Source organism: Desmodus rotundus, chromosome 11 (assembly GCF_022682495.2).
Source record: "Desmodus rotundus isolate HL8 chromosome 11, HLdesRot8A.1, whole genome shotgun sequence".
Taxonomy (NCBI): Eukaryota; Metazoa; Chordata; class Mammalia; order Chiroptera; family Phyllostomidae; genus Desmodus; species Desmodus rotundus.
In genome coordinates, this window is record NC_071397.1 from 58,510,058 (window position 1) to 58,527,125 (window position 17,068).

Here is a 17,068-nt window from a genome sequence, read left to right on the forward strand (position 1 = left end):
ACTGCTGCATGTATGTATGTGTGTGTATATACATATCTGTATATATAAAATTTCTTTCAGAATAAGAATAGGGGCATTACAAAAATACTTATTGTGAAAAGTAGGCATTGGCCTGATAATGTTAAGAACCATGGCTTTAAACATATCAGCATTTCCTTTTTCTATAGTCTATATCTGATCAATCCAGTACCTGAGGTCTTTGGGTCTGACTCTATTGGCTGTAGTTTATGGTACCCTGTTTTCTTATGTCTTTTATGATTTTTTTAACCACTTGTATTTTTTGAATTTTTATCTGTTGGGAGTCTTTGACTCCTGGCTTGCTTGAAAGGTGCATTTTTTCCTAGGGACTTTTATGTGTGTGGGTGTGTTTGTTTTCTCATGTACCTGGAAGCACTTGTACCCAGTGGGAGTCATTAATAATAACTTCTCAGCTCATGTCACATCCGCACCTGAGCTGCACCACGCCATGCATGGTCTGGGTTGTGGTTGTAAGTTCTAAGGGGAGATTTGTTGTATTTTCTTTCCGTGTCGGGGATAGAAAATTTTTCATTCCATCCCTTTCTTCAGGCAAGTTTGTTTTGTTTTGTTTTGTCTTGTCTTGTTTTGTTTTGTTTTCATTTACCTTTACATTTTGAGTGCAGTTTGTGAGGAGGGTTTCTAGCTCTACCGGGCAGGGTATGTTATTAGACTCCCAACTCCAGACAAGTTCTAGGCTTTGTTTCCTCCATCGTCCCTTTTACAACATCAAAGCTTAAAGGCATTACTGAGCCTTATCTTACAGACATCTATAGATACCTCCAGGGTAGAGGTTGTTTCAGTGCCCTACTTTTACCACCTGAGTTTTCAACTTTCATTTTATTTTTCATTTCTAAGTATTCCTTGCGTGCTTTCCTGATGAAAAGATGCATTTTTAAAAAGATGTTTTTAAAATATTTTCTCCAGGATTTTTCATTGTTCTTCAGTAGTATGATGAGTATTTTCATATGTTCCTCTCACAAGGATACAACTCATTGATTTTTTTTTGTATGACTGATTTTTTTTAAAGGTTTTCATTTTTGCTAATATGAGTATTTAGAGTATTTGGTCACTTTCTTCAGCCTATAATAGCAAAATATTTTTATTTCTAGACATTGACTAGGATGATCAATTCAACGAGCTTGTTCATTTCTTTGCTACTTACCTCCTTTCAGTCAGTGCCTTTAGCATTTGTCCACCTATTGAACTATATCAGGTGAAAGTACTGTTACATTGTCTTTTAGCAAAAATTTCTTCTAAAAGAAAAAAAAAAGGACTTCCAGCCAAGATGGAAGTGTAGGTAGACACACTGTGCCTCCTTGCACAAGCAAAAGAAAGACAACAACATGTTTAAAAACAACCAGAACTGACAGAAAATTGAACTGTATAGAAGGCCAACAATCAATGAGTGAAAGAAGAAACATTCATCCAGACTGGTAGGAGGGGCGGAGACGGGCAGCTGGGCAGAGAGGACTCGCGGCAAGGCAGCAGCTGGAGGACCAGGGTGGGCAAGGCAGCAGCTGGTGGAGCAGGCAGTCCCACAGTCGAGTGTAGATAACCGGGAGGAACAACTGGGGAGCCAGACAGGCCATGCAACCCAGGGCTCCAGCATGGGGAAATAAAGCCTCAAACGTCTGACTGAAAACACCCTTGGGGGTTGGAGCAGCAGTGGGAGAAACTCCCAGCCTCACAGCAGAGTGCGTTGGAGAGTCCCAAAGGGTCCTAGAATGTACACAAACCCACCCACCTGGGAATCAGCACCAGAAGGGCACAATTTTCTTGTGGGTAGCAGGGGAAGTGACTGAAAACTGGTAGAGAGTGGAGCAAGTGGCACTGTTCTCTCTCGGACCCTCCCCCACATATAGCGTCACAGTGCAGCCACGTGAGTTGCCCCACCCTGGTAAACACCTAAGGCTCCACCCCTTATTACGGTGCACTGAGACCAAAAACAAAATGGCCCAAATGAAAGAACAGATCAAAGCTCCAGAAAAAATACACCTAAGCCATGAAGAGATAGACAACCTGTCAGGTACACAGTTCAAAACACTGATAATGGGGAAGCTCACAGAATTCATTGAATATGGTCACAAATTAGAGGAAAAAGTGAAGGCTATGAAAACTGAAATAAAGGAAAATGTACAGGGAACCAACAGTGATGGGAAGGAAACCAGGACTCAAATCAATGGTTTGGAGCAAAAGGAAGAAAGAAACATTCAACCAGAACAGAATGAAGAAACAAGAATTCAAAAAAATGAGGAGAGGCTTAGGAACCTCCAGGACATTTTTAAACATTCCAATATCTGAATCATAGGGGTGCTGGAAGGAGAAGAGGAAGAACAAGAAATTGAAAAGTTATTTGAAAAAATAATGAAGGAGAACTTCCCCAATCTGGCAAAGGAAATAGACTTCTAGGAAGTCCAGGAAGCTCAGAGAGTCCCAAAGAATTGGACCCCAGGAGGAACACACCATGAGACATCATAATTACATTAGCCAAGATTAAAGATAAGGAGAGAATCTTAAAAGCAGCAAGAGAAAAGGAGACAATTACCTACAAAGGAGTTCCCATAAGACTATGAGTTGATTTCTCAAAAGAAACCTTGCAAGCAAGAAGGTGCTGGAAAGTATTCCAAGAAATGAAAGGCAAGGACCTGCCTCCGAGATTACTCTATCCAGCAAAGCTATCATTTAGAATGGAAGGGCAGGTAAAGTGCTTCCCAGGTAAGGTCAAGTTAAAGGAGTTCATCATCACCCAGCCCTTATTATATGAAATATTAAAGGGACTCATCTAAGAAAAAGAAGAGCAAAAATATGAACAGTAAAATGACAGCAAACTCACAGCTATTATCAACTGAACCTAAAAACAAAAACGAACTGAGCAAACAACTAGAACAGGAGCAGAACCACAGAAATGGAGATTACATGGAGGGTTATCAGCAGGGGACTGGGAGGGGGAGAGAGAAAGGGAAAGGTTCAGAGAATAAGTAGCATAAATGGTAGGTAGAAAATAGACAGGGGGAAGGTAAGAATAGTATAGGAAATGTAGAATCCAAAGAACTTAACATATACAACCCATGGACATGAAATAAAGGGGGGAGAATGTGGATGGGAGGGGGTGTGCAGGGTGGAGGGTAATAAAGGGGGGGAAATGGGACAACTGTAATAGCATAACCAATAAAATATATTTTTTTAAAATTCTAAAAAATATTATATGATGCCATCCTCCCCAACTGGATAACAAATTTCCTTCTTGTCTTAGAAATACATTGTTCACTCTTTCATTCTTGAGTTTAAGAAAAATACACAGGTATCTCAGATATTATCTTATGGAAAGACTCATGATCTGAGTTATAGCTTATCCAATTAATTTCACCATCATGGTTAAGAGTCTGAGGTGCTGTTGTCTGTCTTTATATTTGTGTTCTTATTCTTCTAACAGTTGTGAAACATCTTCTAGCAATTTTCTTCTATTTGCCATTAAGGACAGAAAATGAAAATTCTGAATTCTCAACTGTGTTCAATGCAAGATTAAAAAGAAAAAAGACTACAAAGAAATGCTGTCTCCTGAAGTCTTTCATATCTTCTGGGAAAATCAGACAATATTTGGGGCAATGCAGTATGGAAACTGATGTTGAAATAGTATTACCCAAACAAGTTTTCCTCTTTTCACCATACCTGCGAGAATATTTTTCAAGATTTGTTAGAAAAAAAATAGAATTATTCAGTGACTTTGTTTCTTTTGTCTTACTGAGAGAGTAAACCAAATTCTTCATGTAAATTTCTACCAGTCAAAAATCAAAGGGTGACTAAAGGAGATGGAAACTCTCATGGTTGAAATACTCAAGGAATTGGCTTTAAGACAAGCCAATTTGGGCTTGTACAATATGCACACGTAAATTTGTTGATGTGTAGAACCCAGTCCTAATGGGTAACATGAAGAGTATTTGGACGTGTGTAAACAATCCTGTCTCTGTCCAGGGACCTATCTGCTCTTCTCATACCTCCACCTTCAGTTTTTACCTCCATCCTTGGTTGACAGCTGTCTCTTTTTATATAAGTGGCCGTGTGTTCACACGTTACAATGTTCAAATGGGGAACAAGACTTCCTTAAGGGAGCAGTGATCAGAGAAAAGGTCTGCCGGATGCCTTAGCAGTGTGACCATCAAGCTTTATTCATATAAAAGGCTGGATGACATGAAGGACAACTGCAGGCAGTAAGGAAGAGGGGAGAAGTAGCCCCGAGGCCAAGAGCACCTTACATGACTTCACCTTAAGCTTTAATTTTCAAAATCAGACCTGCAGAGAGGAGGTAATATCACAGTTTATGGAGGTTATCTGAACACGGTAGCTATTTTCCGTATTCAGTTATCACCTACCTACCTACATGGCGAACAGTTTAAGAACTGCTGGTTCTTGGTAAAGGGCAGTACAGAGTGAGTCACAGAAAGACCAGTTGGGCTGGTGGGGAGTGCACAGAGGTCATTTGCTTCTCATCTGTACCTCATCATTTTCCTCCGCAGCAGCTGGGGCTGGAACAGATCAAAGTTATTGATCATTAGAGCCTTTGCTTGGTGATGTCAGCACTTTAGTTTTAACTCCTTATGACTCCTGAGTAAGTATAGAGAAGGTTTGGCACAATCTCCTTTTGCCTCTTGCACATGAATTAATCCTGAGGGTCTATTTTAGATAGATCCCACAAAACAGTGTACCCTAGGACAGCAGGGCCCTTAGAAATTTTTTATGCTATTTATATAAACTTTGTTTAGATGGAAAGTGTACACATAGTTCTCACTAATTCAGTAATATAGCAACGATTCAGTAGTAATGTTAATTTAGTATTACAACAATAAGGATGTTTTTTGACACTCGATGTTCATAGAAACTCTTACTACCAACATTATTACTTTCATCAAAGATAACTCAGTCATGGTAACCTCCTTCAAAGCTTTGAATTACTCATTTGACTAAATAATAATAATAAGTCTCTTGGCTAAAACTAAGGTAGCGTCTTTTAATCTGCCCCCTTTTGCCTCCAGCTTGCAAACAGTCGGTTTGCACACCTGGAACTGCTATCTAACCTTCTTCTGCACAGGTCCTCCGACATGCCACTGAAATTGATTCTTGACCTGTGTACAAGTTCTTCGAAATTTCTCATTTTGTCTCTGCTTTCTGCGTTCTAACAGGAATACGTGTGATAAAATGTGAACTGGTCACATTTTTACTTTGCAGTTATTATCTGTATACCTAAGGGTTTTTTTAATATCTAAGTAGTTTTATTTATTATGTATTTAAATTCTTTCATATACTGTTTGGATATTTACATTCACTTCTCCAGATAACAAACTATTGCTTCACATATAAAGTAATCATGACAAAATTCCTGTTTTAAAATTTCTTGTGCTCCTGGCCAAATGTTTATTAGTAGTAAAAAAAAATTTCAATGTGCCATCAAGAAAAAGGTACCACCTTACAATGACTTGTGAAATCATGCTAACCATAAAAATAAGGCTGTTTTACAGAACCTAAGAAAAATCATATGATGAGCAAGAAAAATCCCCATAGAAGTTGACACAAAAGCAGTCGTGGAATTGTGTCTGGTCAGGCCAGCCCAGTGCGTATTTTCGGCGGATGTCACACCCCCGGCACTAGGGAATGTGAAGTGGTCTGGTGAAAAGCAAGCGGCCTGGAGGTTTTATGTTTTCAGCATCGCCACTGTCATAGATAATTGAACCAATGTTTTCAGATTGCATATTATGATCTGATTCTTCCGTTTACGCGAACATCTAGTTTTGATCATGTCAAGATACGGTAAATATTAAATGCCTTTCCTTTCCTTTCCTTCATATTTGATACCAGCACTAATCTTCTAAAAATACACTATACCTGAAGGTCGGTGTGACCAATTATGGTAGATAAACTGACCTAGGTTTCAGCAAGAATTGAAACCTGCAGTTTGGATAGTTACAACACTGCCACTTCAAAAATGCACGTGGCGTTTATTCAGTGCTCATTGTCCTGACCTGCACATCCCTCCCGGGTTGTGTTGGGACCATTGCCTGCTGCCTGTGAGACAGGTTGTTTCCCAATGCACTTTTTGCTCCCGAGAAATTGGAAAGCATTAAGTTATCTGTGTTAGTACATTTTTCTTCTTGTTTTTTCTACTTTTCCATTAGCCAGAACAGATTACCTGTCTGGGATGTTTTTTGTCACTTAAACGTGAGATAACATTTCTATTTAAAAATTGACCCAGAATTCATTAATAAGCTATGGTACAAAGTGGCAAAGTCTCAGCAAAGGTTTTTGTTCCATGAGAATTGCCACAAACTCTACCAACTACTTTTAAACATGATGGAATGAAATACAAAATGTCTGGCTTACAGTTGTACCTGATGGGAGTGTCCTTACATGAAAAAGACTCCCTTTGCCCCCATTTCTCCAACGATTTCTCATCCCTTTCATGTCCTCTCCTTAAACTGCTGTGTGTTCCATCCCTATTTCTCTTGGTACCCTGCATGGCCACCCATCACATATCTGTCCCCCGCATTTTCCATCTTACCTTGTTTTTATGAGATGATGAAAGGGTTGTGAATAGAGCTATTACTGTATTTTATCTGATTTTCAAGATACTCTGCTGCATTTTTAGCTGGCATTACAATATAGATGAGTGTATGGCATTAATCAGAAAGTGTCCAAGAACCAATAAACAAACATAAGACAATCCAAAAAGCAGTCAGGAGACATTGTCAAACAAGGTAAAATATGCAACTATGTATCTTACCATTCAACTAATGATTCACATACATTTCCTTAGGATCTAGTACAAAATTGTACATATAGTAGATATTAAGTGCCTGTATTTTTCTGTTTTTCATTTGAATTTATGAAAATTATTGTATCAATAAAGTAGTTGAATCCACTAACAGATAAAGTACTGAGATAATTTCTCATCATGGAACCACATAATTAATGAGGTTAGAACAGTAGTTGGTAAGTTAAAAAAACACACTCTTTGAACTCTATACAGATCCCAGATAACTGTAGTAAATGATCTGAAAACTGAAGTTCGGAGGAGACAGACTATTCATTTCCACTGCCAGAAGTTCCCGAGTTTGAATGCACATTAGTTCCATGCCAGAACAGACTGACCCTTGCTTACTATGAGTAGAACTAGGCGATACAGAACCATCCAAACATCTATCATTACCATACACTAGAAGGAACAGAACGGCAATTACAGTGCCTAAATTTTGCTTTTTAAATATAACATTGCAAACTTACCCTTAAGGTTGTAGACCACCTATTACGGACTTGCTTATGCTCTAAGTACAGATGACAGTGAGAAGTGGTTGCTTGTCAGTGGCACTCTTCCAGACAATATGTGATTTTAGTATTGGAGCTTTTAAAAATCCCATGGCTAGTAGATTTTATTAAAAGCGGAGATGTTATTATTGTATCTACATACATAAGAAAGTAATTTTCTACTTCAAAGCCAACAGAATTTGGCTATTAGGAGAAATGTTTAAATGAGTATATCCATACTAAACAAGTGTAAATGCTTTTGAAAACTATTTTAGATGGAGGCAGCAGAAGGTGGAGAATTAAAAGAGTTGTTATGGGAAATCAATAAAGGTTAATTGGTAATGATGGTTGAAGTTTAGAGAAAGCATCAATAGATTAAAGAGCTATAAATTATCACCCATTCTGATGACATGGGCGACTACACATTGAGCCCATCCTTGATTGATGAACTAAGAATTGAATAATGACCTCAGAAAAATCAGTTCCGAAGCCAATCTCAGTAGATTTGCAGTGTTTTCCTTCCAGAAATAAGCAAGGATTGGTGATGGTAAAAGGTTGTGGGCTTTTTTGCTACCACAGTCAGAAATTTTAGGGAGTCATTTTTAGTTCCCAGTAAGGAAATGAAACATACATACATACCTTTCCTCTTTCCTTTCTTTCTGCCTTCCTTCCTCCTTTCCTTCCTGACTCGTTCCCTCCCTCCCTTCTTCCTTTCTTTTCCTTGTCCTTTTTGAGGCATCAATGACCTATTGAAACAGTATTTTGGGAGATGTATTCTGGTTTGAACCACATTCTTCATGGCTGAGATTATAGAGTAATCCCTTGGTAAGGTTGTTGGTGCAGAACCTGGGTTTGTACACAGCTGTGGTTTTTAAGGGGCTTCACACTTTAGTCTCTTGGGAAGCTTTGTTTGAGCAAAAAAGAGAAAGGTCACAGATACGGACAACAGTGTGGTGATTGTGGGAGGAGGGGTGGGGGAGGTGGAAGAGGGCATAAGGGGGATATATGGTAATGGAAAAAAATACAATAAAAAATAAACTATTTTTTTAAAAAGTACTGATGCCTAGAGCTCTGCCTTAGAGATTCTGATTTAATTGGTCTGGAGTAAGACCCAGGCACTGGTATTTTTTAAAAGCTTTAAGATGATTCTAGAACTATTTGGTATACAGGTTCACTGTCAGATGACTAACAGTAATAATGAACATCAAATTAAAAAATGGAAGTGAAGATTTATAATTGTTCTTTTTTCTTTTTAATTATATGAATAATATATAGATTTTTATTACTTAAAAAAGAAACCACTAAAATTTATGAAGTAAAAATGAAATTCCCCTTTACCTTACTAGATAACTCTATTCTCTTCATCAGATGTAACCACCATTAATTTACTGTTTATCTTTCCAGTGGTTTTTCTGTGCATTTAAAAATGCATACAGTTACTTATATATAGTGTTTTTGCAACAAATAAGATGATATTACATCTATGTATTATTCTATGGTTTGTTTTTTTCGCTTTTTGGGAGATTTTTCGAAGTCAATACAAATAGATCCACCTCATTTTTAAAATACTCTTTTACTTCACTCCTTTTAATTCCTGCAGTGTTTCTTGGTATGAATGTACTTTAATCTCTTTTTCATTTCCACGTATTTACAACTCAGTGGTAAACAATATGGACTCTGGTCCTGGCTGGTGTAGCTCAGTGGATTTAGCGCGGGCGTGTGAACCAAAGGGTCACAAGTTCGATTCCCAGTCAGGGCACACACCTGGGTTGCAGGCCAGGTCCCCAGTAGGGGGTGTGTGAGAGGCAACCACACACTAAGACAATATAAATAAATTTTATAAATTTTTATAAAATTTATTTATATTTAATTTTTTATAAATTTTAAATAAAATCTTTTTAAAAAAAAGAATATGGATTCTATAGCCAGACTACTGTGGTTGATTATAAGCATTTATTATTGTTATTAGTATTATTATCATTTAATTTTTCTATTTTTTGCCAATGTGGACAACACTATGGTTAATACCTTAGTACCAAAATCATTGTGCTTACTAGTGAATATTCCCATAGGGCCGATCGCTGGAGGTAGAGTTGCTAGGTCAGATGGTATGTGTATAAATATTTTGAAATATGTCAAATTGCCCTCCAAGAGAAGCAGTCTCAATATGCATTTGCTCCAATAATAGAAAATCCAAATGCAATATTTATTTCAAGGCCTAAGAAGACCATCCACACACAGTGTGACTACACGGGCTAACTAAAGCGTCGAGCTGCTTTGTTTTGTCTGGGATTTCATTGAGTCAGTTTGATAGCTTCGACTGTAGCGTGTCAACCTAGTGATCTGATTTACAGTCATAAACAGATGACTAAGGGGAATGGAAAATAACTTACTGAATTTTTAGACAAAAAATTCTGACACAGAAAGTACAAGAGGGGTAGAAATAAAACTGGGCAGTGATAGTGAAAAGTCTGGACCGGACTAGTTTCAACCCTTAATCTCACAGAGAGGAGCTCACTTCCTACAGCACGGTAATGGAGCAGAAACCCAGATCTGAAGAAAGATCTACTTCAAATCTGTGTGTGTGTGTGTGTGTGTGTGTGTTGGTGTTTTCAATTCAGGACCCTATATATTTTTAGATTTACATATAGTAAATTTACATCGATGTTGTTAGGCGTAATGTTTTTACATAATTCAAATACAAGTGAAATTTATTATTTTCAATTAAAATGTCCTATGTAAACTGAGTCTCAGTATTTTCATTCGTACAAGTAGATATTGTAATACTTTATAGTATTGGGGGGAGGACTAAGTATATAACACATTCAAAGCCTTTTGCACAGTGTCTGGAACATAGTAAGCACTCAATAAATTGAGCCTGTTATCATTTCTGTTATTGTCATTTTAATTCTGTTAACATGATGTTCAGCCCTGTTGTGTATAGATCATTTTATTTTTAGCATAAAGTAATTGAGGGGGATATGGACTTCTGTATTTCAAAAGATACAAATAAATTGTTTTTGTGTTATGTATTTGTTCCATAAGAACCTTTTTAAAAAGAACATAGAATCACCACTAATATTTTTGAAAACTGATTGCTTTTACCACTGTACTTAGGAAGAATATATAAAAGTTTACTTAAGTGTTTTATTGTTTAATTGGCTTATGGTCTTAGGAGCTTGGATATAAGAAGGAGGAAATTAAAAGAAACATAAATTCAACATAAAGAATAGGTTGCTTTGATAGAGGTCAGAAAACATGTGCACTGTCTTGAAAGGCATTTCCAGCTCTGTGGTTCATCAGAGTTTTCTAACTCTCCTCTTGATATGTTGGAGCGGATCGTGTAGTGTGAGCAAACTATATCAACTATAAATTTAGGTTGTTTGGGAGATACCAGAACACGATGGGGCATTCATCTGGAAGGTTGGTCTTAGAATCGGTCTCTCTTGCCCACAGGAAATACAGAGTGGGCAGATTGCTTATAGAAGAAGCTGAACTCTGGATCTTTCCTTTTCCTGATCTTTCTCAGGTTCTCTGATGGCATTTCTGCCCATCCACCTCCCACCACCACCAGACGTGGATCCAACACTCCCCTTGTTTGGTTGATTGACACACAATTGAATTAGATAACGAGTGTTCAGACATACTAGAATCAAAAACTATAGACTTGATGAAAGTTATTAGTATTATTAGTTCTGGATTTTTAGTTGGACTGTATCAAGATTAAAATGATAAATAATCTCCTCCAAATCAGTTATCTGTTGCCCAGAGTAGTTTCTGAATTTCTTTCCAATCTGGCTTTTCTTTAGCCCCTCTGGCCTCCCACTGGGAAACTGCATTGATTTTTTTTTTCCTCTCACTTCTCTTTCCCAGAGATTTTTATGTACTCCTTTCCAATATTCACTCCTTCCCACCCCGTATCTTTCTATTTTTGTCCACTCCATGCTGTCTTCCTGATAGTGTGTTACTTACTGTTCTTTTAATATATCTTTTCTCTTGAAAAGCTTATATATCATTGTATTATTCTTAATGCCTCCACCAAACCCCCAAAAATACAAATTTAAGTTTCCAAATTCTTATTAACCTAATACTTTACAAATACTTAGATGCACCTAAGTTACATTTGTATCCACTACATTTTTAAACAAGCAAATCTGGCTCTCTATCTGTGGTATTACCTCTCTGCCCAATTTTTAAAAATCACTTTTGGGATCCATGGGTAATACATAGTTGATGAATTGTTTCATTTAAGCTATTGGGGTATTTAAAAATCAGTGTCTCTATATGTCTATATAATCTAGTGGTCTTTAGTTGAGCTCAGTTCTCTTGTTGCTGATATAATTTACTTATGTGGTGTTCTAGACTCCCAAAAGATAAGGTTTCCAAGGACTTTAGCAGATCTGAATGCTGATTTCCTAATCAGAGTTTCCATTTTTACTATGAAATCCTGAAAACTTTGGATATATTTTGATTAACCTATTAATTAATGTATATGTTTGGGCTTAGTTTATAAAACTCATAATTACTTATTTCATAATGTAATTAAATATTCCTAAAGATGTAAATCTAAAAGATTTGGTTTTATTTTACAATTTTAGGTGCTAATATAACAATTGTTGGTTTTCTTCTTTCATTTAAAAATTTTGATATTCTTTTCAAAAAGTCAGTCCAATATGATTATTTCCCATCTTCAACATCAGGATGTGTTGTAATATATGTAGAATGTGCTATGTTAGCTCTTTAGAATTAAAATATAAAGTAATTCTGTGAAGAATTTTGTAACCTTCTAAGATAATTTGAACATTTTGTTTATATTTTTATCTTTATGTTTAATATATGAGAAAATATCCTTTGTGCCACTGGTTCATCATTTTGTAAAATACTTAACATTAGTTGGGTTATCAAAATACATACAGAGTATGGTTTGTTTGTATATAGTCTTTTGCTTGTCAGTCTGTGCCCTTATACAGCGATGGGCAAAAGTGTGTTTACAGTTGTAATACAAGTAAATGATACAATAAATAACAACACAAGAATAAACTATTTTGCATATGTATACATGCTTTCGCCCACCCCGGTATTTTTTAAGCCTGCAGCTGTACACGTACACACATGCCATTTTTGTGTTCACATACAGTGTAATTCATTCAAATTAACAAAAGAACCCTATTTGGAGAGGTGTGGAGCGTGAGCCTGGGAGACTAGGGCCATGTACAGTGTATGTGCAGCGTGTAGTCTGGTGGCCTTTGTGAGCTGGAAGGTAACTGAACATTTCCATTTTGATGTCAGTCCTTTGGGAAGGAAGGCGTTTCATGATGGTTTGTGGTCTGCACTCTTGGTAAGAGTGATTGACATTGAATGATTAAATAGAAGAGGATAAATACCACTCTTCCCCTTTAAAGGCTGAGCATATGTACACTGAATGCAAATCTTTTCAGAGTGGAAGGCAGTCTGGCCTAACTAATGATAGCACATATCTGAAAAGATGGGGGTTGGGGGTGAATTAACTATCCAAGTCAAAATGCAAGGAAACCAAAATTATATAGTATCCTTAAAAATAACTTTTAAAACCCAATGTTATGGTAAATGCACATATAGAATATGATGGAAGACCCCATTTGTGAAAGTGGAATCCTGACATCAGGCCCTTGGTAAATGAGTGGGCAAAATGGTTCCCTAAATTGGATAACACGTGCGCACCACAGTGGCTGGCGAAATTGATGTGTCCGCGGGAGAGCCTGCTCTATTACTGCAGCCTTTAACCCATTTTCCCTTTCTTTGAAAATGAGCCCCTAAGTGGATGTTATCCTCAAGAAAGTGAATTTAATTCAAAGGAGATATTTTATAGATGGGCAAATTTAAGAATTCACTTACCTGTTATAGAAGAGAACTACATGGGAAAACATTATTATAAGTAATATATTAGTTTTGAAGATGGTATTTTTGAAAGATGCCCTTTTTTAAGTGTGCTATTTTGGAGACCTGAATTTCCAGCATTAGTGATTTTTATTCTTTAGTTTTGCCTTATCTTTTAAAACACATAGCTGAAACAATAGTGAATCTTCACTGCAGTATTAATTACAAAGTTTTATTTATTATATTAAAGCATGTAGTTACACAGTAAATAATTTAACTAGAAAAAGTACTGTCTTGGTTTTTCTCTTTAATGTTTGATAATATGGTATATTTTCCCCTAGGTAAATACTTGTTAATATTGCACAGAATAAAAGCTCATCTTGTGAATTCATTATTCTAGAATCTACTAGGTACCACTGATAACTGGAGAGGCAGGCTGTAGTTATCCTAGTTTTTGCCAAGTAAAAATTTCACTCTTTATAACTTATCCCAGAAAATAAAATACTAAGTGTCCTGCATATACTGCTCAATAGATTAGTATTAGCTCCCTACTTTGTCTTTGAAATATATGGCAATGTAAGTTATTAAGCTTGCTATTCTCACACAAATCTAATTATAATTATTTTGTTGTCATAATAGTCTTAAGCTGACTCTCACAGTTACCACTTATTTTCCTTAAAACTTTGTGACCTGTTGTTTGTGCTTCATAATGAGAAGTATGGCATCATCAGTGTATTTGAAAATAAATTTAAAATAGAAAGTCCTTAAGACATTTCATTTAGATACAAATCAATAAGCAAATTCTATACTCAAAAGTAGATTAAAAACATTTGTAATTATAAAATTTTATTTTCTCCACTTTATGCTGTTTTGTTTTTAATATAAGATTTTAGAAGAAAATCTGACTAAAATTGAGTGTGTATCTTCCAAATAATTTAACTTGTTCATCTTCTAGAAGCGAAGTCAAATTTTCAAACACCTGGTACAAAGCCACGCCCCCAGTGTGCACTTACATACTAACTAAGGAGGGATTTATCTCAATTTAGAATGATTGCCCCAGGAGAAAACAAGTTCTTACAGAAGGTAAAGAAAGTCAATTCTTTCCATCACTGAACTATTCCAGCCTTTTAAAATCCAGCCTAAGTAGTTAGAAGCTTTCTTTTATAGCATTCTTCTGGTTCAGATACTTACTTTATTGCTCCAGAATTACTTGGTAATTTGCCAGATATCATTCACCGTAGACATCTGATTTTCATATATATCAAATTTCACTGCATTACTAAATTTGTAAAAAAGGAAAAAATTCTTCCAGTCGACTGGTTTCCATAGTCAATATAATTAATACCCAAAGAAATGTAAAACTGATAACATTTAATTTGCTCTGTAACTTTCCCAATTGCTGAGCGCATTGCCGTATTCTGTCAATAGTTGTACTTTTTAACTCTCCTTTAAAGCTGGCTGGGGTTTTTGTTGTGGTTGTTGAGCATTGGCTGCCCTCTAGTGGGCTAAACTGTTCTGTTACAATAACCTGTCAGGTCTTTAAAAGAGGTCATTTATGGAAGCGATTCAATAGCTTTCATGTGTTACACTGACTAGTGTGTTGGGTGCAACTTGCTTCGTAACTTTGCCGGAGCGTTTTGGTGATGATGGCCTTTGAAGCAGCTGGCATGGTAGATGTCATTACGTACTTATTAAGAAGGTACATTAAAATAAGGTGATCTCATTGACAGTGTGTGTCTTTCGGTATCTTTTTACATACATAAAATAACAACATTTGACACTCCCCACTTCTGAGGTGTTTTCGTTATTCTTGTTGCAGATGCTACAACTGTGGTGGCCTTGATCATCATGCTAAGGAATGTAGTCTACCTCCTCAGCCAAAGAAGTGCCATTACTGTCAGAGCATCACGCACATGGTGGCAAACTGCCCGCATAAAACTGTCGTGCAGCCGCCCGTCAGTTCTCAGGGAAGACAGGAAGCGGATTCGCAGCCATGCACGTCGGCTCTCCCACGGGAGGTGGTGGGAGGGCACGGCTGTGCATCACCCCCATTTCCTCAGGAGGCTAGGTCCGAGGTCTCAGAACGGCCCGGCAGGTCACCTCAAGAAGCTTCCTCCATGAAGTCGTCTGCAGCACCCGAAGAACAAAGCAAAAAGGGGCCTTCTGTTCAAAAAAGGAAAAAAACATAACCCTTCTTCTTCATGTATTGTTTTCTTTCCCCGGTTGGGAAGTCTACCTCATGCCAATACAGGGGAACAGTATTTCACAGACAGCAACTGACCTGGGGTTTTTAACTACTGTTGAGGAACTGTGAATTTTTTTAAACAGACAAATCACTCTAAGCAAATTCCATTTGAGCAGGGTGTCATGTTTTATGTAATTCAGAGAATGAGATACTATGTAGACCTATATGTGCATGTGTGAGAGGGAGAGAGCCTGAGTCCGGTGTGTGTGTAGAAGGATTTATATAGGGATGTAGACACATATATAAAGAGAGCTTGTCTTTATATATGTGTGTATAGAAATATAAGCACGCACCCTCCCTCCCAGAATTTGACATCCCCAAGAACTAACACTTGTGTGAAGCATTTTAGATGGTTTCAGAAACAGCCCCTGGAGTTTTTCTTGAATAACCACTCCCTTTACATTACACAAGAATAAAAACATGACTGTTACCTTTTGTGTGAACCAAAGGACACTTCAGATCTCAGAGCTGCCAATCACATGGTACTAAAGGTTTTTAAATAATTAGTTCCCCCAAGTTTGGGATTGCCTTTTTCTTGTTATCTATCAAGTGCCCCTGCCCCCTTTGAAGGCAGTTCCTTAACTCCATCTGCCTCTGACTGCCATGAGCTTTTTTGAGTCCAGGAAGCATAACTCCAGAAAAGACAATGAATGTGTAACTTCTGTGCCGATATTTCAATGTTTTTAATTCATATATTTTTATTGTAAATTAGATGCCTATTAAGAGAAAGGAAGGGGAGAGGGCAATGTAAAAATGTAGTGACTTGATTGTTTCCAGTGGTATTTTGTGACCAGCTCGTAATTTTTTACATGTTGTGAGGTTTTCTAGGGGATTGTGGCAACAGCAGCTTCCCTTGACTAAATCAGTCCTTTTAACCATCACTTTGAGCAAGGGCTCTCCTTGTTTACTACTGAAGACCTTGGAGGAAAACTCCAATTGTTTGGTATATATTTTGGTGGCTATTTTTATTCCCTCTGGAGAGTTATCCAACTTGTTTCCAAAACAAACAAAACATCAGAGATATGAATAAAATGCCAGGGTTAGGGGTAAACTAAGTGGATGGTCAGAATTGCCCAATATGTATGATCTTGAATATATAGGTGAGTGTTTGGTGAGAGGCACTAGAGTGATGACCCTGAGGCAGAGGTACCAGAACCTCTCCTCCCAGAGAACTGGAAGGATTTTATACAATAAAATTGATCTCGCGTGAGTTCTTTCGTTACTCGTGCTGAGGTAACCTATATGGTGAATCCAGGATGAACAGGCAGTGACGGGGATAAAGACGCGTCTCAGGCTGGTCCTCAGTTATGTTAATAAACTGGTTAGGGAACAGTCATAGTATTGGCTCCTTTTAGGTTTCAGTCATGAAAATTCATTTTGGTATCGTCCTGGTTATAGATGTTATGGGTATATTTCTGAAACATCTCCAAGAAGGTACCAATTCCTTGTAATGCTTAATATTGACAAATACAGTTTTGGTGTAAGCTCAGATAATCAAAAAAAAAAAAAGAAAGAGAAGAAAATAGCACGGCTCAGATGAGACCTATTCTAGTGAACAGTCTCAGCCCCTCCCCGACTTGTCCTGCTGTAGGAGATGAGCACAGCTGCGGCTGCGGCGGCAGGCCGGGCAGAAGGACACGTGCCTGGGCTGGGCCA

At 37.3% G+C, this 17,068-nt stretch overlaps 1 protein-coding gene across 1 annotated transcript in view; it reads left to right on the forward strand.

Annotated features, from left to right (window-relative positions):
- LIN28B (lin-28 homolog B) overlaps window positions 1–15,419 on the forward strand; it is a 98,673-nt gene extending 83,254 nt beyond the window's left edge. The window contains exon 4 of the mRNA XM_053913570.1: window positions 14,987–15,419. Coding sequence (XP_053769545.1) covers window positions 14,987–15,356 — 370 coding nt within the window. The 3' untranslated portion in view covers window positions 15,357–15,419. The remainder of the gene's footprint in view (window positions 1–14,986) is intronic.
- The last annotated feature ends 1,649 nt before the right edge of the window (window positions 15,420–17,068 follow it).